General features: G+C 37.2%; 1 protein-coding gene across 4 annotated transcripts in view; it reads right to left on the reverse strand.

Moving 5' to 3' along the window:
• Window positions 1–27,235, reverse strand: part of ZNF521 (zinc finger protein 521) — a 307,015-nt gene that overhangs the window by 114,895 nt on the left and 164,885 nt on the right. For 3 of the 4 annotated variants that reach the window (XM_053571797.1, XM_053571798.1, XM_053571795.1), the window contains one exon: window positions 17,939–18,023. In XM_053571797.1, the coding sequence (XP_053427772.1) occupies window positions 17,939–18,023 (85 nt within the window). The remainder of the gene's footprint in view (window positions 1–17,938; window positions 18,024–27,235) is intronic. The other variant, XM_053571796.1, reaches the window with a different exon arrangement.

Consider the following 27,235-nt stretch of genomic DNA (forward strand, 5'->3'; position numbering starts at 1 on the left):
TTAAAATCAGTTTAGCAGCTCCAATGGCAAGTGCACTTATAAAACAAGGATACATCATCATAATTTTAAGCTTTCTACCAGCACCAATGAAGAGCTGGCAATGACCTCACATCCAGACCCAGATGGCACTTTCATTTTACTGGCCATTGTTCCTCGTGGATTTTGGGAGGAAACCTGCACAGATTTGCTCCTGTTCTGTGACTAAAATTTAGAGCATATTTCAATTCCTTTTGCCTAACATAGCAGCATAGACAAAACGCACAAAAGTGCTAATATAAAGATCATCCTTCTTCATTACTCTTTATATAAAATAGAAACACATTTTGGCACCTAATATATTATCTGATTGGTTCCAAAAGAACCTTGTAACAGAAACTGACTGAGACATTGTATTGTCAAGCTGCATATATTGTATTAGTTCCCTGTCGCATGTTTAAATAACATGTACAATACAACATTACTCCCCTTGCAGTATACCCATTGTGAATTCCTATATAGACACCTACAGAAATTGGCTTCTAGAAATACTGGAGTTTTCCAAGCCACTTCCCACTTCTGACAAGAATTAGAGGGCAGTGCCTGTGGCTCAAAGGAGTAGGGTGCCAGGCGGGTTCAAGCCCTTCCCCGGCCAAAAACTGCAAAAAAAAAAAAAAAAATAGAATTAGACAACATGAGTGTTATCAGGCACATGTCTGTGGCGTGTGGGTTTTCATACACTGCAGGGTGTGTGATTCTGGATTTTAAACATCATTCAGAGCAAAGCTATTGTCATTGAAATCAATTTGCTTTTCAACAATATATGAACATAACAACTTGCTACTTTGCAGAACCATGAATGGACCTATGCTGTATAGGCAGTCACCGAGTTACAAGCACTTGACTGACGTACAACTTGCACTTATGAATGGAAACTATTACAGGTAACAGGTAAATGTACCCATTCCAATTCACATACAAATTCACCTGAAAAACAAACCTTCCCAACCTATCTTGTTTGTAACCCAGGGACTGCCTGTACGTTCACCTGTTAGTAGTTGTGTAAAGCTGTGTCCTATATTTATAACTATTTACACCGAATTTATCCACTTTTGTCACTTCATTGCCTATTTCCCATCATTTCCAAATAATTCTGAAATGAAAACATACTAGGCTCTTTCACAATAGTTTGTTTCAAGAGAATAACGAGGTTAAGTCCTTACTATTTTTAATGAAAAGATCAAACTTTATCTAAACTAAAGACAAGTTTTGTTGCCTAGAACATGACATCCACATCAGGCTTTGATGCAATGACAGCAAAGCCATTGCTAAGAACATCGTGGTGCAGATTCCCTTAACAACTGGTGCAAGTGTGGAAAGATTAATACTGTGCCAGCTGAAAGTGATGTAGAGAGATTCAAGCATGTGTGAGTTTATCTCCAGATAAGAATGCGCACTAGTCCTGGCCTGTTGGGGCCAGCTGCTCAGGCCTCCATTTACTCATCTGTATAATAAGAGCAAAGATAACAACCTTCTATCATGGCCCAGTAGAATGAGTGACTGACAATTCCAGGGCAATAATACCTCGTGCACTCAAAGCATGTTTGCTCCAGTTTGGTTCTTACCCAAACCAAACAAACTCCAGACTGTCTGAAATGTATTTCTTATGACTTACACTTCTATCCGTGATCAATCATTAAACCTCTACCAATAGGCAGTTGGACTTAGGGTTAAGAGAGTAGCTCATAGCATTTTACAAAGTATTTGTTGGTGTTGGTGTTGGTGTTGGTGGTAGGGACATACATGTTTGTGTGTGTGTGTGTACATGTGTGTATGTGTTTGTTTTAAATTTAGGAAAATCATGTTTCATATACAGAACTGTCCTGGAATTTAGAGTGTACAAGTTGGTTATTCTGAGCAATTTGATTAAATTTAACCACAGAAATCTCATCCAAGTCCTAATGAAGCAGCAATTACATCTGTAAAGGGATCCAAGCCAAAAAACATCTTTTTCCAATATCTTCCTTTCAAACTTCAGACTCCAAAAGAGGTTCCCTGGTTTTCATTTTACTTCTGTACACGTCTCTGAGCTGCTGGAAACGACGTTGAACACAAGGCGGGGACTGTCGCCCCTGTTAGTCTGTGGTGAAAGGGACTGGCAGGGCTACCTGTCTGTACACAGATGTGCACACATGCATGTCAAACACATTTAGATGTTAAATACACAAAGAAAACTATAAAAATTACTTTTAAAGAAGGACCATAAAAATAGAAAAACATAGTAGCTAAGAGAAAACATGAATTAGAATTTGGAAATCAGTCATAATTTAAGACCTCTGAAGGTACACCTGTAAATTTTACTTTATAACATGTTAACTTAAGATAAAAACTATGTAAAACAGACTTTTTTTTTTTTTTTTTTGCGGTTTTTGGCTGGGGCTAGGTTTGAACCCTCCATCTCTGGCATATGGGGCCGGCGCCCTGTCCCTTTGAGCCACAGGCGCTGCCCATAAAACAGACTTTTTAAGGAAAGTTAAAACCACCTTTCATTTAGACATGAAATATCTCTTCTTTTTTTTGCCCAAAACAAGCCCATGAAATGTGGAAGATTATCATTTTTTTCCTAAAAGGCACATAGGCACACACAATTTTATTCAATGTCTCATTAGGAAGGGAAATTAAATTGTTTCATTTAAAGAGGTGACAGTTACCCCAAGTGACCTGGACATAGAAAGCAATGGTTATCCTACTCCAGCTTTTCAATATCACCTCAGCATAATGATGCAGTGGTCCTGGGATACAGGAGATACAGAAATAATATCAAAAGCAATTCTTCACGTTTGGATCTCACCACGTCAAGTGCAAATAGTGAACTTAAACATGAAAATACAATTTGCTCCTTCTAAAGTATATATTTTTATCTCCTGCAAAAAAAAAAAAAATTAAAAAAAGCCCACATTCATTTCCAATGCCTGAAGGTAAAGAGGATGGTATCTATCATAAGTGCAGAGAATGTCTGAAGGATTTAGAAGCAATCTTTTCATAATGCTTCTTTGGGTGAGGAAGTGGAGTTATGAGTTACTCAAAATTCATAAAGATTATTAAGTTTACATCCTCACAGAAGATGTGCTACCCCTGAATCTCTCCACCAGACTGTAAGCTTTCCAGCCCCAAACTATTGAGAACCTGTCTCTGGTTCAGGACATCCATCCATTTCGTGGCATTAGTGCTCGGCTGCATAAAATAAAGATTCTATCCCACTCAAAACAACAAAACAAAACAACAACGATAACAAAATAAATTGCTCTCAGTGAACCAGTCTGCAAAATCTGTGCTGAAATCAGGGTGCTCATTCTGTCCAAATTCCTTCCTGCAAGTGATTTTAACTGGTAAGTAAATTCCTGTTTCAGCGGGTTGACTCCAGATTATCAACATGAGCCTGCTGGGCTATTTGAATGATTGCTCAAGCCCCCAAGGGTCACTGCCAGGATGGATTCTGCACCCACAGCTGTGATCCCCCATGGTGAGGAAGGCTCCTAAACAATAGTCAGCTCTCTTGCTTGATGAATTCCAACCTTTCAGCTCATCTAAACTGAGCCTATGGGCTTCATGTTTTTCCTTCCCTTCTCTTAGGTCCATGGGAAGTTATGAAACATATTTTTCTAGTCCTCCCAGGAGCAAGGCCAGGTTCACAATTTGACCTCAGAAACATAGCAGCCCCGCAAAGCCAGCCAGCCTGATAGAGCTGAGCATTAGTGCTCTCTGCCTGGGCTACGCAAACCATAACATGCAGCATGGAGCTGTGTTACTTATGGGAAATGACAAGCAATGGATCAGTGGGGGGAAAATAATGGGATTTAATCACATAAAAATATCACAATCACACAGTTCCCTTTCAACAAGCTGGCCCATGACAGGTGAGAGCACAATGTTCTTATAAAACTAAACACCTCTAATTTATAAGGGAGCTGCTTAACCAGCTAATTTAATCAGATTAAGTTATAGGATTCTTGACACACCCAGAGATTCTAGTTCCCAGCATGTCAATGTCCCCCTAGGGAATGATTTCAAACAAACATACAAAAATATCTATCTATGCATTAGATAAATGTCTTAGATGTGTGAGGAATGATCCCAGGGACAGTTCAGGCTCATATGAAAGACTGTCACAGACTAATTATGGACACTGCTGCCGAAAAAAGAAGGCTGACCCTGCAGTCTTATTTACACAATTTCCAGCCAGAGGGCTGTAAAGTGCAGCCCCAGTGGGGGCATTTCTATCTGAAACCCAAGGGCACCTGCATTAAGGAAACTGGTGTAAATGAATCCCTTTGCTCAATGACAGAAGAGAAGGCACAAATACTTCAATTATCTTGAGATGGAATGCCTGTGCCGACCTTCTTGGAGTCTACATAATGAGATACAGTGATCTCTTATTTATTTAATAATATTATTATTGTTTGCACTTTACTACGCATTCAATTAGAAGGAGGACATTTTGCGGCAAGAATGATGAGCTCTTTAGACATAAGGCAGTGATTCAAAAATTGCAAAACTTCAGCTTTCAAAAATAGCCTAAGTGACCTCTTGCAGTACTCTGACCACTCGGCACAAGCAGGAGGCAACCCCTGTGAAGAGCAAATTCTGGCAAAGTTCTCTCTTCACAGATGATGCACAGCTTAAGCTATAATGAGTTTTTGGGTTACAAATGCTGAACGCATTAATATTCCTTGATGATAATTATCACAGTATAAGCACCTTTCCCAATGTGAGTAGCATAAAGCAACTGAAGCAGCATTTTTACTACATTTGAAGCAAGCTGGAAAATGGGATTTTCTACTCTTGTAACCTGAGGTCAACATACATCAAGCATTGCATATTAAGCACACCTATAGGCGACCCCACTTCACCTTCTCTCCCTTCTGCTTCATGTAGACCTAAAGCTCTCTCCTCTGCCCATCCTTCCTTATGATATTCTTGATAGGAACATATAGGTGATACACATAATCTCAAAACAAAATGCATTTCCACCCCATCGTAATGAATCCTATGTTTCTTCTTATGAGAATGCAAATAGCAAGTTAGATCAGTAAGCCGTGTTTACAGATGACGCGTGTCTCTGTGCAGTTTGAATGAATACTGCGGTCACTGGCTGCATATAAAACAGGAAGAAAATTAGGGTCTCATACATAGGCTCCTTGAAGAACCAGACACACATTTCATACAGACCTCAACAAACTCCCAGTCTCCACCTTTACAACTAGTAATACTATTACATATTAAAAGGTTTAAATGTAAATTCAACCCTACCAGCATGACAGTAATGAGGTTAGCAATATTTTTGTGTGAGCCTCCTAGAAACCAATTTTCATTCCCAATTAAAAGAAAAATTATTGCTATTTGGATAACTATCAAATACTATAAGAAAAACTGATAAAGATGATCTATTAGGCATCATACCAATGTACACAACAGTATCTGTCTTAACATTCTATATTTGCTAGAACAAACCCACCATAGAGCCCGAAAGAGTTCAAGGTACTATATCCCAATTTGATTTGATAATATCCTGTGAATGGACTATCCATTGATTTTCTCTCATCTCTCCTTCTTCCCCTCCCCCTACTCAGTAAAAAACAGAAAACATTTATTATAAAGCTCAACTGATGTTAAGACTGCTTAAAATAATCAAAGTTATGGTCTTTTTTTTTTTTTTGTAACATGCTATAATGTCTTGTTAGTACTCTATGTAAACAATCCCAAAAGCACTTTGACTTAACAGGGACAAAATAAGAGCCAGTTTGGGCCCCTAATCCGAAGAATGTGAATTGATTTGGGGTATCGTGTAGATGTGAATCTGCTGAACTCATTTGTACCCCACACTTCATTTAGAAAACATGCTATGCTACAATTGCTTCAAGTCCTCCAACATCATTTTTACTTAGGTGCTGCAAAAACGTCTTAAAGTCCCATTTGAATAGATGGTAGGGTTATGAGGGAACCTTTGCTAAATATTTAACGGCACTATCGGCTTATTAAATACTATAATGTGAGAGCCATGATAGCGTGATATACGGTGCTTGCCTCTTTTTTTTTCAACTTAATGCTGGTGCTCGTTTGGAACACTCCGCAAGCCCATTCATCAGTAGAACCGATGCATTTTAAAAAGTCCTCATTTACTAGCAGATAAATGTGCTTAGAGAACCTTTTTAGTATAAAAATGACTGAAAACCTATTCAGTTGTACTGTGCAAAATGTGCCTAACTATGGCTAGAAATCAAATGCTCACAAAACATTTAAAGGCCATTTTGAAATAATATCCAAGAGCAAAGAAACACAGCTTGGGAATGTTAGAAGATAGGGTGTGTTTTGGTTCACTGGAGTATAAGTGCACCACAACAAGGCAACAGATTCGCAGACAGCTGATGAAGTACACGTATTCATAAAATCTGCAATAATACTTCAAATACATATCCTGTAATGAGATTACCCTTAGGACTGTGGCTTTTGGCCATAACATTGTTGGCAGGTGACTTCATTTGCAACTGCTTATAATTGCCTTTAAAAAAAAAAATGGATCAAACTTATTTTTGCATTAGAATTGGTTAAGCTATCTAACTAAAATCCTGCATTAAAAAAAGTTAGTTAGAATATTTTAACTTGTTACAGTGGGTAGAAAGTGGGCCTTCTCTTTGAGAAGGTATTTGTATTCTCATAGTGATATAATATAGACTAATTTAAAGAAAACTCTCTTTCCACTGGAGGCCTGCAGAGTGAGCATTTGTTCTGTAAACACTGTAACAATGATTATCTGTCCTCCCGGTTCTCAGTGGAGACTCTTGCTTTTGAAAATGTCTTGTGGTGACTTACTAAATTCAGGCTATTTCAATTAGTATTACTGCACATTAAAAATTAATTGCATTACTGAGTGGATTAAGGTTTAAATTTCAATTCTACAGTATGTGCACTAGAAATGACAGCTAAAAATCAATGCTCTTTGGCCCCCAATCGGAAGTATGTGTGGTCAAGTAGCCTGGGACTGGCGTCACTGGCCAGGCAGTTTTAAAAGAGTTGATAGTTCAATTGAAGGTGTGTCAGTTCTAATTCTAGATTTTAGTTTGAATGCTGCACAGTAGCCCAGCCTTAGAGAAAGAAAAACAGAACAACAGTTGCACCAATAATTTGAGAAAAACAAGTAGACACAGGTACTAAAATGACGTCAACAAAAGAACTCGCAGTCATCCCAAATTCACATATAATTATCCCTCAGTTAAAACCTCCTTCATCATTCTGTTCAATCAGAGCACAGGGCCTCGAACTTCAATCCACAATATTTTGTATTTGTTATTGGGCGAAAGCTGCTTGACTGGGGCAGGAAATAGGTTATTTTGTAAAGAGAAAAACTACCAGTGTATACAATATTCATAATGACTTTATCTATGTCTTAAGGAAACCTAAGAAGATATTGAAAATACAAATCTTTCCTTTAAGCAGTAATCCCATCTAGACCCCTTTTTATAAATTATTAAACCTCTTTGAAGAGAGGAGCAAATCAGGGTGGGTAATAGTTGATCATCTTGACTATAGATTTATAACTCCCACACAAAATGTGTGAAAAGAAATGTGTCACTTTTATTTGTAGTACACTTGTTCTTTTAAGAAGAGGAACATTATAAATGAAGTCAACAGAGTAAAGTAGCATTGATAGAGACTGCAAAGCTGCCCAGGGTACCTGATTTTCGCACTGAATGGTGATTGGTATGTGCCTAAGAGAAGAAAAAAAGTGATGTCTGCAATGTTTCTCAAGATCCCTCTGTGTTGCACCGGTGGCCTACAGCAAGTTCGGCAGCAAGAGAGTAAAGGAGATGGAAGTAATAATAACAATAAAAACAATAATCTGGTGCAAATGGACCCCAAGGTGTAGTTGTCATCCCTGTGCAACAATCACCCTTCACTGCAATTTACCGATGTTGCTTCATTACAATACAGCATATAAAAGGGCCATGAACAAAGTGCGCTATTTAAAGCTACATGGTTAGAAGCAGCACATCCCCACCCTTGCAGGCGCTGTGATGGGAGCTAAGTCCGATTGTACAAAAGTGAATTGACCTGTAAAAAAAACTAAATAGAGGTGTAATCTATATGCAGAATGGTGATAAATTTGGGAGGAAGAAGAAGAAATGGTAGCAGGACAAAAGTGTTTCCTTAGTGAAATATTAAAAAGATCCCACATTAATACTAATTAAAACATCCTTTGAAGATGTAACAACTTGTGGCTTTGTTAAAAGGCAAAGATAAAGACTATGAAGTTTCCTGTTTGGAAGACAGAAGCGGGCTCTCCGTGTCCTATGTTTATCCTCTACAAAATGAACTGAAACAATGATTTTAGGTGAAAAATCAACCACTGTAAATTTAGGTGAACATGACTGAAAAGGGAGACCGATTGCCTCCGGTAATTGAGAGTCTTCCTTTTCAGTTGGCACTCAGAAGATGCCAAAGCAATGCGTTGAGAAGGAAAAAAGAGATTCTTTCTTCAGCAAGGATCATTGAGTATGTCATTGGTTAATTCTTGTTCTATGCTCCTCATTAGCATTACTCTCAAGTTTCTGGTTATCATATCCGAAATATTAAGACATAATAACTACGAAGGTGCAGATAATTGGATATTAACCAGAACATACTTGACTGGGCAGGAGGTAGAGCCCTGCTTAAACTAATCCTGAAATATATTAATCACCAATTAATGAAAGGGTTTCAAATTCATTTTCTATTATAGAACACCTCTGAGTATCTAAGCTTTTTCTAACAAAATGAGTCGGAATAACAGGGTAGAAATAAGAAATACAGCCATCTGATGATGGGTTGAATTAATTCTTTATGGCCTATTGTTAGGGAATCATGAAAACTACAGTAAAGCCTTGATTACTCTTTACAAAGTCTGATAAAAAGAGGGTACACTTCGCAAAGTTCAGAGGCCTTTATTTAAATTCCAAATGTGTTCATTTAAATGGCAGAACCCTACCTAAATGTTTCATCAGAGAGCTGTCCTCATTTTAACCAAGTTTTCAGCCTCTAGACTTCCAACCCAACAACAGATGTCCTCTTAGAATATAAATGCAATTAATAGAAGCTGGAGAACTCCAGCAAAGACACTCCTTATACACAGTAAACACGGTGTAGGTAGGAATACATTGACGAACATATTAAGGAATTAAAATCCTTATCTAGTCAAAATGTCATCATCATTTACTTACATGGCAATAAAGCAATGCTAAAAAACAAATAGGAAAAAAGAAAAAAAAACAGGAAGAGGAATAAATAGACAAGGGAAGTCATACTTCTGTATGTTTTATGTGGTCTGAGATTGGGTCTGATAAGCACGACTCGCAGGTGTTTTATTAGTTCTGTTTTAAAAGCCTCACTATACACCATGGAAAACTTCCATAGGTATTCACTGAGTTAGAGAAATTGCTATAAAAATGCCACTCATCTTCAAGAAAAAAAATAAAATTTCTAAGTACCTTATTCCCACAACATGATTTTCTACATCTTTCCATACTTAAAAGATGTAGCTCCTCAAAACTCTGGAAATGACTTACATTTCCATGTCAGGGAAAACAGGGTGTTTGCATGAGTGCCAGGTAAACAAGGATTTACAATGAGATCCTTTCTCTGTTTCTCCTGCCTTTATTCCTGTCATTTGATAAAAATAGTAGGAAAACTCTCGTTATCACAGGTTTCTTTGTTTTTATCCTGTTGTTTGTTGACTTTAATTTTAATAACTCTTAAATAAGCACTCACGGCAGACGAACTTAAAATATGCTAGCAAGCCGGCCCTTTTATCAACAAATTTTGCCATAGAAATACACAAACATTTCAATGGCTCTTCATTAGCAAACAAATCAACAAGTGATATTTTAATGCATGACTTTATTCTGTCTCTGTGGGGACTGCAGTTGAGAGTGTGATGTACAGTACAGAGAAAGGAATTATCAGCCACAGCGTCCCAGGGCTCCCTCCATTGAGGACTTCGCAGCCTCTGCTTAAAGACTGCATTTAATTGACTGATAGACAGTAGCTTCTTTGTTCACAGAAGACAGCGAAGTAATGGCAGCTTGAAAATCGTACCATCTACAGGGTCTCCGGAGACTAGTAACAGGGGGATATGTGTCAGGAATAAATAAATAATCTAATTATTAAGCCACTTCCTGTCAAGTTAACTCCAATTTGTTGGCTTTTGAAGGCAACAAAACGAGGCATTTTTCCTCATTATGCTTCTCTTTTTATACCAGTGGTAATCACAGGCGGATTAAAGGGTGCCTGATTGGTTTTTTTGTCAAGGAACTGAGAAGCAGCCAACAGTACAGAAAAACAGAGTTGGGGTTAGAAGAAATTTCATGCTTGTCTCCTTTCCAGCTCCCTAACAGCCCACACGGCCGCCCCATACAGAGCTGCCAGCTGTACAGCAAATGTGTGCCCCTCCAACTGAGGCCTAGCGGGCCACAGGCGCCATCCTGAGAGCTGTGAGGTACCTTGCAATCTTGGCAGGTAGCTACTGCTGTCATAGGCATAATTCTAAAGGTGACCTACGAAACCCCATCAGCTCACCGAATGCAACAATATGAGCAGCTGAAGTTCGACACCCACTCTCCATCTTGGCTGCCTCGCCTTTGTTTATTGCTATTAATGGCCCCGAATCTAGGAAATAACCTATGGAAATAGGTCAGCAGAGACCTTTTCTCTTGATGTGGATGAACTGATCCTGTGGAAATGGGTCACGATCTGTACACATCGCGTGTGTGTGTATGTGTGTGTGTGTGTGTGTGCGCATGCGCGTGTGCAGGGACCTATCTTTGTATGAATTGCTGATGACTTTGAGTACTCTCCATTCAGAAATGTTTTGCAAACTGCCTTTGCTACGTCTGATAATAACATAGCAAACAGTGAGTGTAAAATGGACATATTTGTGGTGTGTTCTACAGGAAAACAAAATGGGAGTCAGGCGTGCCACCCTTATACCTCAGCCAGTCGTGGGGCCCTCCCTGCCTGGCGTGATCCTCCCTGCCTGGCGTGGTCCTCCCTGCCTTCCCTGGCCTCTCTTCTGAGCATCTCTGTACAGAGTCTTGGAAGATCCTCTTAGAGAACAACATTGTTCTGAGGTCTCTTTAAGGGCGGTGTGTTCTAAAAAGTAACTGAATCTTCCATCTGTCTGTAGGTTCAGCCAGCATCCTTGGCCTCACAGACATTCAACATCACAAGTAATGTTGAAGAGGCTTTTTTGGGGGCTTGTAAATTAGAAACTCCCCTAACTGCCAATGTTTTTCTCTCCCATAAATCAAAGCTGCTAGACGCACACTAAAACACAGCTTAACACCAAAATCAGGAGATAGATCCAAAGATTTTTTTCACCCAAAGTTGCTTAAGAAATGAGAATCTAAATACTGACCAAGATGAGCTCTTGGAAACTCTGCCTCCCCCTGAAAAGTCTCATTCTTTTAAGATTTTCTCTTAAAATGTCTTTGTTTTCAGGAGGGCTGACACAAAGGAGTCTTGGTAAGTTCCTGTGGCCCCTCGCTGCCCTCGGTAAACACTGTAGCCATGTTAGGTATGTGCCTGCCTATGTCCTTTCTGAGTACATCTTGGATTTTTGTTAAATTACACAGATAATTAAACTCTCTTCATATTTACAGTCTGCTTCATTGGTACCATGAATTCTGTTTTCAGTTACTGTCTGTAAATTCCCACTCTGAACAATTTCATCCTAAGCAATAACACTTCATTTTACATAAGTTTTATCTGATGTCCCCACACAGAGCTGCCAGCTGTACAGCAAATGTGTGGTTCTCAAACTGAGGCCTACCAGGCCACAGGCGCCATCCTGAGATCTATGAGGCACCTTGCTGTCATTGGCAAGCTCTCCCTGCCATCACTGTGACCATCACTCCACACTGCACACAACCTAACATCATCTGATTATTAGAATTTGTGGCCCACACTCCATTTTATCCTTTATTTAATCTATCCCCAGATCACACATTTGTTTAAATGTTTTGGCTGGATTACAAATCATGCAGCCATCTGCACAGTAGGTGTGACACCATTTTTTTAGACAAAAGTTACATTATAAACAAAGATAAAGTCATTTGAAATGCTTTGGTGTTTGTTATTCTGCCTGGTTCACTTGGACCAACTCTAAGAAATAAATAGAATTATCTGTGTAAATCGATGAACATCTATGAAAAACAACGCCCAGCAGATCACCCAGCTTGCTCCATTACCTACGTTAATATCATGACAGCTGAGGAGAGATGACCTGGCCCACTTCTCATCTCTCCTGTACAGATGGCTATTAAAGAGAAAGTATCCCTTTTGTATGGTCCATGTAGAAACCCTTTATGGGCTTTTCAAATAAGCCAGCATTGCCCACATGAGGGTAGCTTTCTGTTACCATTAAACTGCCCAGATTTTATCTTTTTTAATCCAGCTCTTGATGAAATAAGCCAGTATTTCATCATATTTAACACCAAATGGTTGTTTCTTAATTCCCTGAATTTTGTAAGCAATTAAATAAAGATGCTTTTTTAAAAAAAAGATTCAATCATCTTTTCATTTAGAATGAACATAAACCAAAGCTCCAAAAAATCTCAATGATGTTGATTTTTTTAGGATAATATGGAGATTATACATGTGTGTGGGTACACACGTATACACACCCACACAGACATATAAACATTATTGCAAGTTCATTTCTATTCATTCTTCTTTTATTTTTTTTCCTTTTATTTTTAGTAAAGACAGGATCTGACTCTTGCTCAGGCTGGTCTTGAACTCCTGAGCTTGAGCAATCCACTCACCTCGGGCTCCCAGCGTGCTAGGATTACAGGTGTGAGCCACCTCGTCCAGCCCCTGCATTGATTCTTTTGAAAACAGCCAATGAAAGCAGAGAATTTAAAGGGCAACATGGCCATCTATGTTCTTATGTAGACATCCATATCTTTGGATATTTCCCCTTGAGACATAAACTCTAAAGCCACTATAGCCCTCAAAATATTGGTTTTAGTCTATTCCAAAGCAAGAGCACTCAAGCTGAAATGCTTCAGAGGTGACACTGAATGTCACAAAACTATAATGAAGATTAGTCACATAGTACACTATCCACTAAAGAAATGAAAGGAAAAGAATGCCATTTATAACCTTGGGCATCAAACACATTGCAGAATATATGAATGCCACTTGCCCCAGGAACAGACTAAAATCTCACCACACTGTTCAGAACTGCTTTATGCTTTCTTTAGGCCTTGACATCAGCAACATGTATCACATGTACCATAACACACAGGGTACACATCTTCCTGCGTGCATTGTATAGGAGCTGAATGTTTTTCTGGCCTTTTAAAAATTGTGGTTATCTATAAAACAGTGAGCAGCACAGAGATGAATAAAAATAGTACCTTTGTATAGACATTTTCTTATTAGCTCTCCTCTGCATCCTAAATTCTAGTTCTGCTTTTCTAAAAGATAAATATATTTGTTTCTCCCAAAATGCTTTAGCATTACCCTTGACCTGTCTAAGACACATTTATGCCCATTTCTGGATTTTCCTATATTATCACACAATGGAATATTGTGACACTTTAACACAATATTGTTCTTATAGCACTGGTCTTTCTAATCAGATGAAAAAATAACAAAAAAAAAAATAAAACTTATGAAGTAAACATTTCTAAGCTGATTTTTAAAAATGAGTCTCACATACATAATTTGTACCCGTTCCTTTTACCTTCTCCATCCGTGAACTTTGAAAGTGAGTTCTGGAAATAGTCATGACTATACCCTGACTTCTTGACCTCCAAAGTCCCTGGCTATAATAGTCAATTCCACGGACAATGGTGTCTCTCGCCTTTGATCGTTTCTTTGTCAAGCTGACTAGCCTTCGATGGTGAGAGTACGGCTGGTTGTCTACCACCAGCCGCTCGCAATTTGCTCACTATGTTTCATGAGACGGTTGTTTCTGGCTGTTTGGAACACATTCGTCTCTTTGGGGATTTATGCGCTAGTTGCAATGCCAACCTCCATAGTGATCGGAATTCCTTTCTAACTGAAATAGATAATTAGAAGCTGGTAATTATTGGTCAAGAATTATCAGAGTGAAAAAATTAAGCTTCTCATAAATAGTTCTTGGCAATGTCATCTCTTTATATTATCTCATGCCTAACAGTCCTTTATTCAGCACACTTACAAATTTACCCTACGGTGCTGGGCCTCATAATTTTATATGAGGCAATTCCTTTTCAGGGTTAAACACATTTAAATTCTTTGATTTCATCTCTATTTGTTTTAATCCATTTTATTTTTATTTAATCCATTTTATTATTATTATTTTAATAATAACAACAATAATAATAACAGTACTGAAAGCTTGAAGAAGAAAATAACAAATATTTACTGTGCAGATAGAAAAAGAGAAGGGTGAGTAATAAACTAAAGGCCCTCATACACAAGGCTTCTTTTTATATTCTCAGGTCAAAAGCCAATGTAAACTATGTGAAATGAACAAAGGAAGACAAGAAAAATTCTCTCATCTGCGCAGACGTTAAAAGAAGAAAATCTATTTCCCAAGAAAGCTGTTAAAATGTTTGGTAGCTCTTTTCTTGTGTGTGTGTGGTGTGTGTGTGAGTGCGTGTGCACGTGTGTACAAAGAAGAAAAGAAACCCCTAAATAGTCACTGGTCTGATTTCTTACTGAAATTGTGTCAAAATGTGGTGGAGAGTGAGGTTTTCTTTTTTTCCTTAATAGACATAAGTCAAATCCCTAGTGCATTTTTATTGAGTAATTATTCCTGCAACTCAGACTGTGTGTCCACACCTAGCTGCAAAATGGCACTTAAGAAGAGCTACCTCTGGCATGTACCTGGCGGAAACATTGATGGGTTTCTTTCTACCAGTGTCCCTGGCCAATAGCCCTGAGGCCAGAACAACCAGGAAGAAGTGTGGCGGCTGCCTGACACCAAGATTGCATTAACACATATGTGCCACATAGAAGCAAATGCAAATGACTTGGTTAAAGAAGGAATTTAAAGTTACACCTCACTGGGTCATCTGTAGATCTTGTTTTCCATCAGGTGACATAATCCTTGCTCTAGACTGATTGAAATATAAAGCAAAATATGCAAAAATACTATATATCTTCTTAATAAAAGGAGTTAAGAGGCTTTTCAGATAGTCCTTAATCCCTCTTCCCCTGCTAAATGTTTAGTTGAGATTATTTTTTGATTAGGAAAAAAAAAAAACTCACATATACAGAAACATAACCTAAAAGTACCTATCCTCAATAGAGGCATTCTAGCCAACAAAATAATGCTGCTGCCTCATTTGAAAGACTGAGTATCACACTGGGATTTTAAAAAAGGTATCTTAGCCTTTGTTACTCCTTTCCTTTTTGTATTTTCTCTCTCTCTAAATATTAACCACACAAATGGAGTATGAGGACTTGGACGCATGGTCAAAAGATAAAATAATTAAATGAGTGCTACTTATTTGTTTAGGCCTCAAGTACAAGAGAATAGCATATTTTATTATTAAAAATAGCCTGAATATTAAATAAGTAGGCCCCCTGTGAAAAGGAATGGAATTTGCCTCTCTACTAGAAGGTAAATTGTTAAATGCTCAGATCTTAAGAGGAAGTCAGTGTCATATTAATCGACCATAAGATAGAAGAGGGAGAAAAAGCCTTGGGAAAGCACTACTATAATACAAGGAATATAAGACAAGCACAAATCGGAAAGGTACAAAGCCATTTCAAAAGAAGGCCCAGAACAAACCGACAAACTAAAAGTGAAAAATCAGAAAGTCCTCTTACACTTAACATTCAAAATTCAGATTCTACACATGCACAAGAACATTAATATTGCGGTGAAAATGTATTCAACTCGTTCATCTGGGTCCTGGGATAAACAATAAATCCAGAAACAAAAATGAGTTTACATCGAAGAGAAGCATGAGCACACAATTTCATAAAATTTCCCAGAAGCTTCCACTCAAGCTTATCCAAAACTGTAGCCCGGGCAGAGTCATGACCAAACACCACCAACAAACTCTACTCAAGAAATTAAGAGTTGAGAAACATTAACATTTATCATTTCGCAAGAAGCATTCATTTTTTCTAACACCTGCTCCTACCCTAACAGAAGTACTTTGGAAAGTTTATATGGGGTACTTTTCAGAATCCCAAACAGAAGGGAATTTACAAGGAAACACATTATTTGAATCTCTCTTACACATTACCATTATCTTCTGGACCATTCAGGAAAGTTGCTAATGTTATTGTCACATTGAAGAATACACTAATTAATGTGCAAGAAAATCACTAATAATATTAATACTTAAATCTGGAAAAACATAAAGTGATCCATATTTCAGACATTACATCTATGTTCCATTTTATACAAATTCAGCACTTTATTTTTATTATTATTTTTTTTATTTTTGAGACAGGGTCTCACTATGTTACCCTCACAGCAACCTGCAACTCTTGGGCTTAAGCTATTCTTTTGCCTCAGCCTCCCAAGTAGCTGGGACTACAGGAGCCAGCCACAACGCCCGGCTATTTTGTATTGTAGTTGTCACTGTTGTTTGGCAGGCCCAGGCCAGGTTAGAACCCGCCACCCTCAGTGTATGTGGCTGGTACCGTAACCACTGAGCTACAGGCGCCAAGCCACAAATTCAGCACTTAGTCTTTTACAAGGAATAATCCTGTTAGAGACCCAGAAAATCCTACTGAAAAACCGTTAAGCAATTTTTTTCACACTTTTGAATCTATCTTCATTAATTTATAGAGAACATTAAAAGTTTTGTTATAGTTACCTTTAATAAACACCAATGACAGTTGGAGCAAACTCTTCCACTAAACATTCTTAAGATAATTCTGATTAGCATATAAAAAAAGTGCTCTCCCTAAAAACAAGTTCAGAGTTTCATAATAGCAGAGCGTGAGGTTAATTGAACTTTCATAATATTGTACCACAATTATTTATAGTATTATAAAATACCAAGAAGTGAGTACGGAATAAAAAACTCATAGTATAATAATGTAAACAAGTAACAAAAATAATCCAAAGTAATAGCAATTGTCATTTACTAGTAGAAAAATGATCTGCTTGATAAAGTTTAATTGGCTGCTAAAACTCTTAGCATTATTACTAAGTGCTTATCAAATTAAAAAACATAGGCAGTTACCCCTGAGGAATTAAGAAATAATGGGACAGTATGAGTAAGTGAAAAAATTATCCTTTCGGTTTTAGCCCATGTGATTAAATGAAAAATCCTAACAACACTGGCCTACAGTGACTTCAGAGATCTTCCCCACACCACTTTTACCCACATATAAAAATCTGCCAAAAATTTGGTGGGGAATAAAAAATGATTACTGAATTCTTTACATCATCTTTATGATCGTGATTATTTCCAGGCTGTTGAAACTATACATATAAAACCATTTTATGGCAATTTAAATTATTTATGCTTCCCTATCACAAAAATTCACCACTTTAGATTTTGATACAAAGACGCTTAAGCAACACACAGCAGTGCCATTACCGTAATAACTTCTGAAATTAAAACCTGTCTAAAACTCTATGGAAAGCTAACATCCAGTTCATTAACCATTCCTGTTAGTTTTCAATAATGCAAAAATGATTAGAAGTTTAATTTGTTAATCACCTGTGTTTTGACTGGCAGTGGATGTATAATTCTCTGCAGAAGTCTAAACTAGCCCTTGCAGAAAATAAAAGGTGCTAATGCCTTATCAGGGCTAATAATAGAAATTAAAAAAAAAATCAATCATACCTAGGCAAGCCATTGATGGTTGAACAATTAATTCGCCTTTAACTCTGTTTAATTATATAGGCACAGATGTACAAGCAGAAGAAATATCTATCTGTAATAAGGTTTCGAGCATCACTCACCAATCATGTGATTTGCAACATGAACCTGAATATCCCATTCATTGTAGAAAACCATCTGACACTTGATGCACTGATAGGTCTTCTTCTGAGAAAACAAGTATAAACAGAATTACTTAGACATGTGTACTTTTCATTGTTTCTTTATTAAAAACAAACAATCATACAGCGTTATCCTGAGATGCTAGTCTTACTGCTGTTGGGCTGCTGACGCTGTGTACCAAGGCCTGTGGCTTGAACCTAACACAATGCTTTTGGTTGCAAACACTTAGAAAGAACAGAGGCACATAATTATGGCACGATATAATTTTAAAGATTCCTAAACTCAAAGAATAAGTTAGCATTAAAAAAAAAAACTACAACACACATGGCTGAGTTTCAGAAAGCAATGTCTTTGAAGCTCAGGCACAATTTCATTCAGACCAAAATAACTGCGATGTTGTTTATAGAGACCTATAAGCAAAAGTGCTAATAGGTTAAGATTCATGGAATCTAGCTAAAAGATTTAGTGATTATAATTTTTAGCTGAAGTCTGAAATTTATATATTTTAGAAGCTGATTAAGTACTAGCATTTCAATATATACTTTTTCCTATAAAGATTCATGTGTATCATAATGAATATTTTAACATTATTTTATAATTTGACACAGTTCCTGTGAAGTAGATAGAATAGAAATTTTATTGTAATTCTTACAGGATAAATGAACAAACTGAGGCTCAGGAAAGCAGAAAGATGGTGCTGATTCTCAATACTGGGCTCTTTGATATAAGCAGCCTTTATAACTTCACATACTTGTAATTGAGTCCCAATACATAGTAGACGAACTCAATAAATTAAGTACTAGTTATGTTTTCCAGAACACATACTTACATAAATTCCTCTATGATGACACTTGATAGTCACAATTAAAAACTATCTTGGAAAAAAAATAAATCATTATGAAAATAATCCATTCTGAAAATTTCTAAAACATGAGAAAATGACACTTGTAAAATTGCATAAATGACACTTTGCTGTAAGAATTTTTGCAGAATTCTCATTACATCTGCAGTCATATAAATTATTTTACTATAGGAAATACCTACCAAATTAAAATTGATTTTAAAGTACTCGAGTTTTTTAGAAGTTAACAAAAATCAAAGTTAAGAGCATCCTTTCATTTGAGATTTAAAATTATAAATGCCATTATTAATGTAAAATGTTCCTGAGTATTATAATTTAACATAATATTATCTCCCGCAACAGTGGACAATATTCTTTGCAAACCACTGAAATGCAGGCATATTTCCAATGGAATCTATCCAAATAATCTGACAGTCTTTGTACATTAGGCATATTGTGAATTCAACGTGCTGATTCTAAATCTAATGCGGACTTCAAACAGCCTGACAAACATGGAGGAAGATTTACTACACTGAGCTGTTTATAAGATGCTTTTGATGGTCACATATAGAGCAACATGCGTTGCGTAAATAACATCTATCCCTTTCTTAACAATATTTCCCTTTAGAACTAGTTAGAAAATATTTCTTACTCCCTGATGACCTACATTATATATTGTTTATTAGCATACTTCTAGCATTATTCCTGATATGTGACCTTGCTGAAAAACAAAGAAACATAAACTTAATGGCTAGTCTTTTCTCTTGTTAGCACAGTAAAACATACAATGTGTCGAAAACTGTCTCCAAAAATGATGACTGATGAATATGTTGGCGGAATATACTAGGGCTCTTTTTTTTTTTCCTCATCTAATAACAAAGAATAAAATCACTTGAAAAGCCAAAATAATAAAACACCAGCACTTACAACTATCTTCAAAACGAACTGATACATTTGAAGATCTATGTATTTGAGTTTTCTTTTATCATTGGGGGAAAAATGCTTTTGTCACTACTGATAATTCAAATACTAATTTCTCTCTACTCTTAAAACAGTGTCTAAAATGCTGCTTTCTATTTATATTAACAAAGCCATATTCCTATCCATAAGCTCCTGAATTTACAGCTTGATTTAAAAAAAAAAAAATCAGAATTTAATGTGATCAAAAACAAGGAACCATGATTTTAAAATTCTGCAGGTTGAACTCTGCTTCACCATACTTTTCACATTTTCTAAATACAAAGCAATGATATGCAAATTGGAACATGTTAAAGGGTTTTCTTTTTAAACATGGTGTAAAATTCATTTTTACGCTCAATTTTTAAAAAGGTAATTTAAAATGACCTTTAAAGCATCTCTCATTATAATTATAGATTCTTAGCAAAATATTTGAGAGACCCCTGCACGCCTGTACACCATCTTTAAATAAAGGGATTGTAACCTCTGAACAGTGTCAGCCTTGGGGAACCCATTCCCTTGGAGGTAAATCCATTCCAGCTCTGTGCAGCTAAGATTATGAGAGAATTCTTCCTAATTCCAGGCCTAAGTCTGCTCTTTTGCTTCTTTCACCCCTGGGTCCTAACTCTAAGCTCCAATGTATAAAGAGCAGGTTGAATCCCTTGCCTAAGATGACAATTACATTAGCTCGTTTTCAGACTGAAAATCGGGGCACAGAGTAAGAAATACTTGAAACCACTTTCTGTCCTGGCTACTTTCCTCTGGGTCAATGTTTTAATAAAATGGAAGCTCCGATGAAGCTCCACAGTCCAGGTGTGACCTGACCCTTGTAGGATACAGGACTGTCACCTCCCTTTAAGACAATTACTTGCCTTGATAAAAGAAGACAACAAAAGAAAAGTCAAGTGAGATAATTTATTTTTAAAAGCAGAGAAAAGTAGAAACAGAACTTCCATTGTTTGGGCCCCAGATTGGCCTTTATCAAGGCTTAAGTTGTCAATTTGCTTGAAATGCTAATTTAGTACATTTTTAAAAGAGACTTTTTTTTTTCATTAGCCTTTTTAAATGTGCTGCTTGGGAGTGGGATTGTCATTTCCTGATTGTTCTCTTTTGTTTTCTGATACTGATAGATGTAATTATCAAGGATACAACTTTTTCCCAGTACCTCATTATTTTTGATTGATTTCGAGAACAATTTAAATGTGCCTTTTTGACATTCTTGTTTTCAGTTACATTCTGGTTAAGTTACTGAGAGACTTTCAGAAAAGAACATGTCATAAATTAGAAAAAATGATTAAGGATGCTTAATAATGTATAGTTTTAAAAATGATTCTGATTAACCCCATTCCCCTCTGTTTGATCTACATCCCTTTAGGCTTCACATTTAGTCTCAGCAAATTAAAAAAAATAAAATAATAATTGTTAAAAATTATATTTTGTAGTTATAAATTGCTATAAGCAATTTATAAATATAATTTCTTTTAACAAAACACAGATGTATGAAACAAATCAAGCTATCACTGGAAGTAACTAGTACACAAATTTCTTTTTCTAAAAATTGGTAATTAAAGGATCAGAAGCACCTTGTTTTTTGGGAAGTGTAGTTAATGCCTATTGGATGAGAGAAAGCTCTTCTTTATTGAAGAATGACAGTAGAAGGGGTGATAAAATTAATTGGAAATTCGCCATTTTGCAATGCCAAATAAAATGGTTCAGGATAATCTTTAATGGATGCTGAAACTATTATAAGAAAGGTTATTCTGAGATATTCCAATTTCATCCTTTGAACACTGCAAAGAGAAGGATACACCTTTACAGTGAGTTTAGCTGATGGTAATCACTCTAACCAGACTATTTAGCTTAATATTACTAATAATGGTCTCTCCATTATGTGCTATGAAATATACAACATCACCAACAAATAGAGTATCTTATCTACAATGTAATCTACTTAAGCCTTTAGACCTAACAATCCAGATGTAAGTAAATATAGGCATAGATGAACAAATTTTCTATAAAGAAGAAAAATGCACATCCAGACTATTCTTCAAGAGAAATAGACTGTTGTCTTCAAAAAAGTAAGTATCACAGAAAGAAAAAAAAAGTGAAGAGATTGTTCTCAGATAAGAGACTAAAAAAAAGGTAATTAGTCAATGTAACATGTGGGTCCTGCTTTGGTGAGAAACCAGCTATAAATAGTTTTTTGAAATAAATGGGAAATCTGGATATCAGCTGTTTTTTAGATGCTATTGGGGGAATTCCTGTTAACTTTCTTAGGTTTGATAACGGTGTTGTAGTTCTGTAGGTAATGTCCTTTTTGATAGAATAGGCATACTGAATACTTAGGGATGAAAGGCCATGATGTTTGCAATTTACATTCAAAGATCCAGAAAAAAATACATATACAGTATACAGTGATACATAGGTAAATAGCTATATGTTAAGAATTATTAAATCTAGGTACATGTGTGGATATTTTCATAATAAAAAGTGGGAATCAACGGACAGGCTAATTTATAATACACAGGTTTTAAATGCTAAACCTACCCAGATTAACGCTACCTCCATGTTCCTTGCATACTCCCCCACTTGCTATGCACCAAAAATAACTTGTGCTTAATTGTTATAAGTAGCAAATATTTTTGGTATGTGTTGTGAATATTTTTTAACACAAATCTAATGTATAAACTCTAAGAAGACAGGGACCATAGCTCACATTGATTTTCATAATAATTTCTTAAATTGTATCATATTCTATAAAGAACTTGTGTGCAAAAAAAACCAAACAAACAAACCCTTGCAACAACCCTGTGAGGGTAAAGGAGGGATTAATGACCTCACTTACAGATTAATTGACTTGCCCCAGGTCATACAGGTTGTAAAGACCATAACCAAGGCCAGGATCCTACTCTGCCTTCAACCCACTAGGTCTTAATATTCGTTATACTCTGGTCAGTTGCAGGTAAATTTACAAGTGCATTTTAGACACATTTTGAAGAGAAGTTTTCCTTAGAATTGTGTAGTGCATTGGCCTTTGACAATACTGGGGATGGTAGGAAAAATAGCTTGTGACAGTGGAGTGACCATCACGACCCCCTTAGCCTTGGGCTCCTAGTTCTGGAGTCTGACTAAGATCCACAGGGTAGAATCATCTCAATGTTCTGCAGGGTTTGTTGTTGTTGTTGTTTTTTTTCAAGAGGCAGTGTCTTGCTCTGTAGTCCAGGATAGACAGCCTTGAACTCCTTGGCTCACGTGACCCTTCACCTCAGCCTCTAGCGGAGCTAGAGCTAGTGTACCCCGGTACCCAGCTAATTTTTTTTTTCAGATGGGGCCTTGCTGTGTTGCCCAACCTGGTCTTAAACTCCTGACCTCAAGCAATCCTCCTGCCTCAGCCTCCCAAATGTTGGGATTACAGGGGTGAGTAGTTTTACTGCCATGTTTTTTATTTTTTATTTGTTTTTTTTATTGTTGGGGATTCATTGAGGGTACAATAAGCCAGGTTACACTGATTGCAATTGTTAGGCAATGTCCCTCTTGCAATCATGTCTTGCCCCCATAAAGTGTGACACACACCAAGGCCCCACCCCCCTCCCTCCGTCCCTCTTTCTGCTTCCCCCCCATAACCTTAATTGTCATTAATTGTCCTCATATCAAAATTGAGTACATAGGATTCATGCTTTGTATATTTGTTTGTCCTGCTCAATACTGAAAGACAAATTTCAATTTCAGATCGCATGTATCTTTTCACTGTTGAAAATTTTCCATGCTCAAAATGACTCAGTTACTAAGTCTCTTGCAGAAACTCTCCATTCTCTTCTATCGGAACTCCATTAGACACAGACTGGGGCCTCTCATTCTACCCTCCACGAACCTTCACTGCACTACCATGCACATTTCCAAGATCATTTTGTCTCTTTATGTTCTAATCTAGGTAATCTTCTCTGTACTCTCACAAACCACTAATTCCCCCTCCACTGCTGTCCAGTCTAGCATTTATCCCTCTGCAAAAGATATTTTCCATTTCTATCATTTTTAGTTTGAAAAATTCAAGTGCTGTTGTTTGTGACTCTTCTGAGTGTGACTCATTCCTTCATTTCTCTTTCTGAGCGTCTCCACAGAGTTATTTCAAAGTCTTTGTCAGACCGTCTGATATAATTAGCTGCTGCTTTTCTAGCATCAGATTCATTACACATTTTGGAATCTTGGTCTGAAGCCCGTCTGTAGTGAAAGATTTTTTTCCTGTGTGGTCATTCCTCCCGTTCCAGTAGTTTTAACACTGCTTCTGCTACGCATCCCGGCTGCTGCACCAGAGCGGGTTGGTTCTCAGAGAGGCATTTCCTGTGTATCTGCTGTGCAGTGGGATGGAAAAGAGACTGAGATTGGAATCGGAGGGGCAGCACGTGGCTGATTCAGTTCTAAGTCCACAAAACTGTGTCTGTCTTCCTACTCCTTCAACTTTCCAGGTAAAGACTCTAGTTCTAGGTAGTGGTCAAGCACGGAATTATTTTTTCCCAGTCTCTTGTTGTGAACAAGGAAATTCCTCTCAGGCCCTGCTTTAAATAGCAGGTCTGGCTTTGTCCCGTAGGGAATAAATCCTAATTACCACTTTATACTGCTGGAAAAGAGTCCAGCAGACAGACCCCTGGCCTCCGCCTTACTAATCACTCGGTTTCATTATTTGGTTTCTGGATCTCGAAGGTGAAGAATTGTGTTAACTTGCTAAGTCCCCTTGGTTTTCTATCTTTATGTTTTTTTTTTTTTCTTTTTTTTCTTTTTTTTTTTATTGTTGGGGATTCATTGAGGGTACAATAAGCCAGTTACACTGATTGCAATTGTTAGGTAAAGTCCCTCTTGCAATCATGTCTTGCCCCCATAAAGTGTGACACACACTAAGGCCCCACCCCACTCCCTCCCTCTCTCTTTCTGCTTCCCCCCCCATAACCTTAATTGTCATTAATTGTCCTCATATCAAGATTGAGTACATAGGATTCATGCTTCTCCATTCTTGTGATGCTTTACTAAGAATAATGTCTTCCACTTCCATCCAGGTTAATACGAAGGATGTAAAGTCTCCATTTTTTTTAATGGCTGAATAGTATTCCATGGTATACATATACCACAGCTTGTTAATCCATTCCTGGGTTGGTGGGCATTTAGGCTGTTTCCACATTTTGGCGATTGTAAATTGAGCTGCAATAAACAGTCTAGTACAAGTGTCCTTATGATAAAAGGATTTTTTTCCTTCTGGGTAGATGCCCAGTAATGGGATTGCAGGATCGAATGGGAGGTCTAGGTTGAGTGCTTTGAGGTTTCTCCATACTTCCTTCCAGAAAGGTTGTACTAGTTTGCAGTCCCACCAGCAGTGTAAAAGTGTTCCCTTCTCTCCACATCCACGCCAGCATCTGCAGTTTTGAGATTTTGTGATGTGGGCCATTCTCTCTGGGGTTAGATGATATCTCAGGGATGTTTTGATTTGCATTTCTCTAATATATAGAGATGATGAACATTTTTTCATGTGTTTGTTAGCCATTCGTCTGTCGTCTTTAGAGAAAGTTCTATTCATGTCTCTTGCCCATTGATATAAGGGATTGTTGGCTTTTTTCATGTGGATTAATTTGAGTTCTCTATAGATCCTGGTTATCAAGCTTTTGTCTGATTGAAAATATGCAAATATCCTTTCCCATTGTGTGGGTTGTCTCTTTGCTTTGGTTATCGTCACCTTAGCTGTACAGAAGCTTTTCAGTTTAATGAAGTCCCATTTGTTTATTTTTGTTGTTGTTGCAATTGCCATGGCAGTCTTCTTCATGAAGTCTTCCCCCAGGCCAATATCTTCCAGTGTTTTTCCTATGCTTTCTTTGAGGATTTTTATTGTTTCGTGCCTTAAATTTAAGTCCTTTATCCATCTTGAATCAATTTTTGTGAGTGGGGAAAGGTGTGGGTCCAGTTTCAGTCTTTTACACGCAGACATCCAATTCTCCCAACACCATTTATTGAATAGGGAGTCTTTCCCCCAAGGTAAGTTCTTGTTTGGTTTATCGAAGATTAGGTGGTTGTAAGATGTTAGTTTCATTTCTTGGTGTTCAATTCGATTCCAAGTGTCTATGTCTCTGTTTTTGTGCCAGTACCATGCTGTCTTGAGCACTATGGCTTTGTAGTACAGACTAAAATCTGGTATGCTGATGCCCCCAGCTTTATTTTTGTTACTAAGAACTGCCTTAGCTATACGGGGTTTTTTCCGGTTCCATACAAAACGCAGAATCATTTTTTCCAAATCTTGAAAGTATGATGTAGGTACTTTGATAGGAATGGCATTGAATAGGTAGATTGCTTTGGGAAGTATAGACATTTTAACAATGTTGATTCTCTATCTTTATGTTTTAGCTGTCATTGCTATAAATTTGCAACATCAAATCTTGCAGTTACAGAGCCAGTGGTTTCCAGGGTGTCCAAGCTCGAGCAGAGGTTCTCAAGGAAGGGCCAATCTCAGTTTCAGGTAGGCTCCTGACATTAGGATGTTGTATGATGATGCTATAAAATATCCACTCCAAAGGATTAGGAAAAAAGAAACTTCAGAATTTTTTTTTCTGTAGTTAGTTACTACCTAGTGGCTTCAGCATTTAGCTGTTAGAAAAATCACTCAATGACCTTAAGCCTTAGTTTCCTTCTCTATGAATTAGAAATAATAAAACTTACATCTTAGAGTTGATGTGAGAAGCAAGTGACAATAATATAAAAATTCTTGGTTCCATGTCTACCACATAGCATTTCTGCATTAAATAGTAATGACCTTTATTACTATCCCCACCCCACTCTGCCCTCAGTAGAGTGCTGTGACATCACAGCTCACAGCAACCTCCAGCTCTTGGGCTTAGGTGATTCTCTTGCCTCAGCCTCCAAAGTAGCTGGGACTACAGGCACCCACCACAACGCCTGGCTATTTTTTTGTTGCAGTTTGGCCGGGGCTAGGATTGAACCCGCCACCCTCATTATATGGGGCCAGCACCCTACCCACTGAACCACAGGTGCCACCCTACCTTTATTACTCTTTACTTGACAAGTTATCATGGGGGTGGAATAAAATACTATATGAACTATCTGACGCAATGAAGATATTTGTCAAAGATTAGTTTTCACCCTTTTTAGGTGGCCTTTAGAACTATATTGAAAGTTCTTTCAACTGGAATCCACTAATTTGACAATTAACAAAGGCTAAGCAAATATTATAAAATATAGTCAGCCCTCTCTATCTGTGAGTTCCACATTGTGTAACCAATCTCATATTAAAAATATTTGGGGAAAAAATGCAATGATAACACTACAACCACAAAAAATAATACAAATTAAAAAAATACAATATTAAAACCATTTACATTGTGTTAGGTATTATAAGTAATCCAGAAATGATTTAAAGTCTAAGTAATCTGTGCAAGTACTATGCTATTCTATAATATATCACAGA

Source organism: Nycticebus coucang, chromosome 19, assembly GCF_027406575.1.
Source record: "Nycticebus coucang isolate mNycCou1 chromosome 19, mNycCou1.pri, whole genome shotgun sequence".
In the NCBI taxonomy this organism is placed as follows: domain Eukaryota; kingdom Metazoa; phylum Chordata; class Mammalia; order Primates; family Lorisidae; genus Nycticebus; species Nycticebus coucang.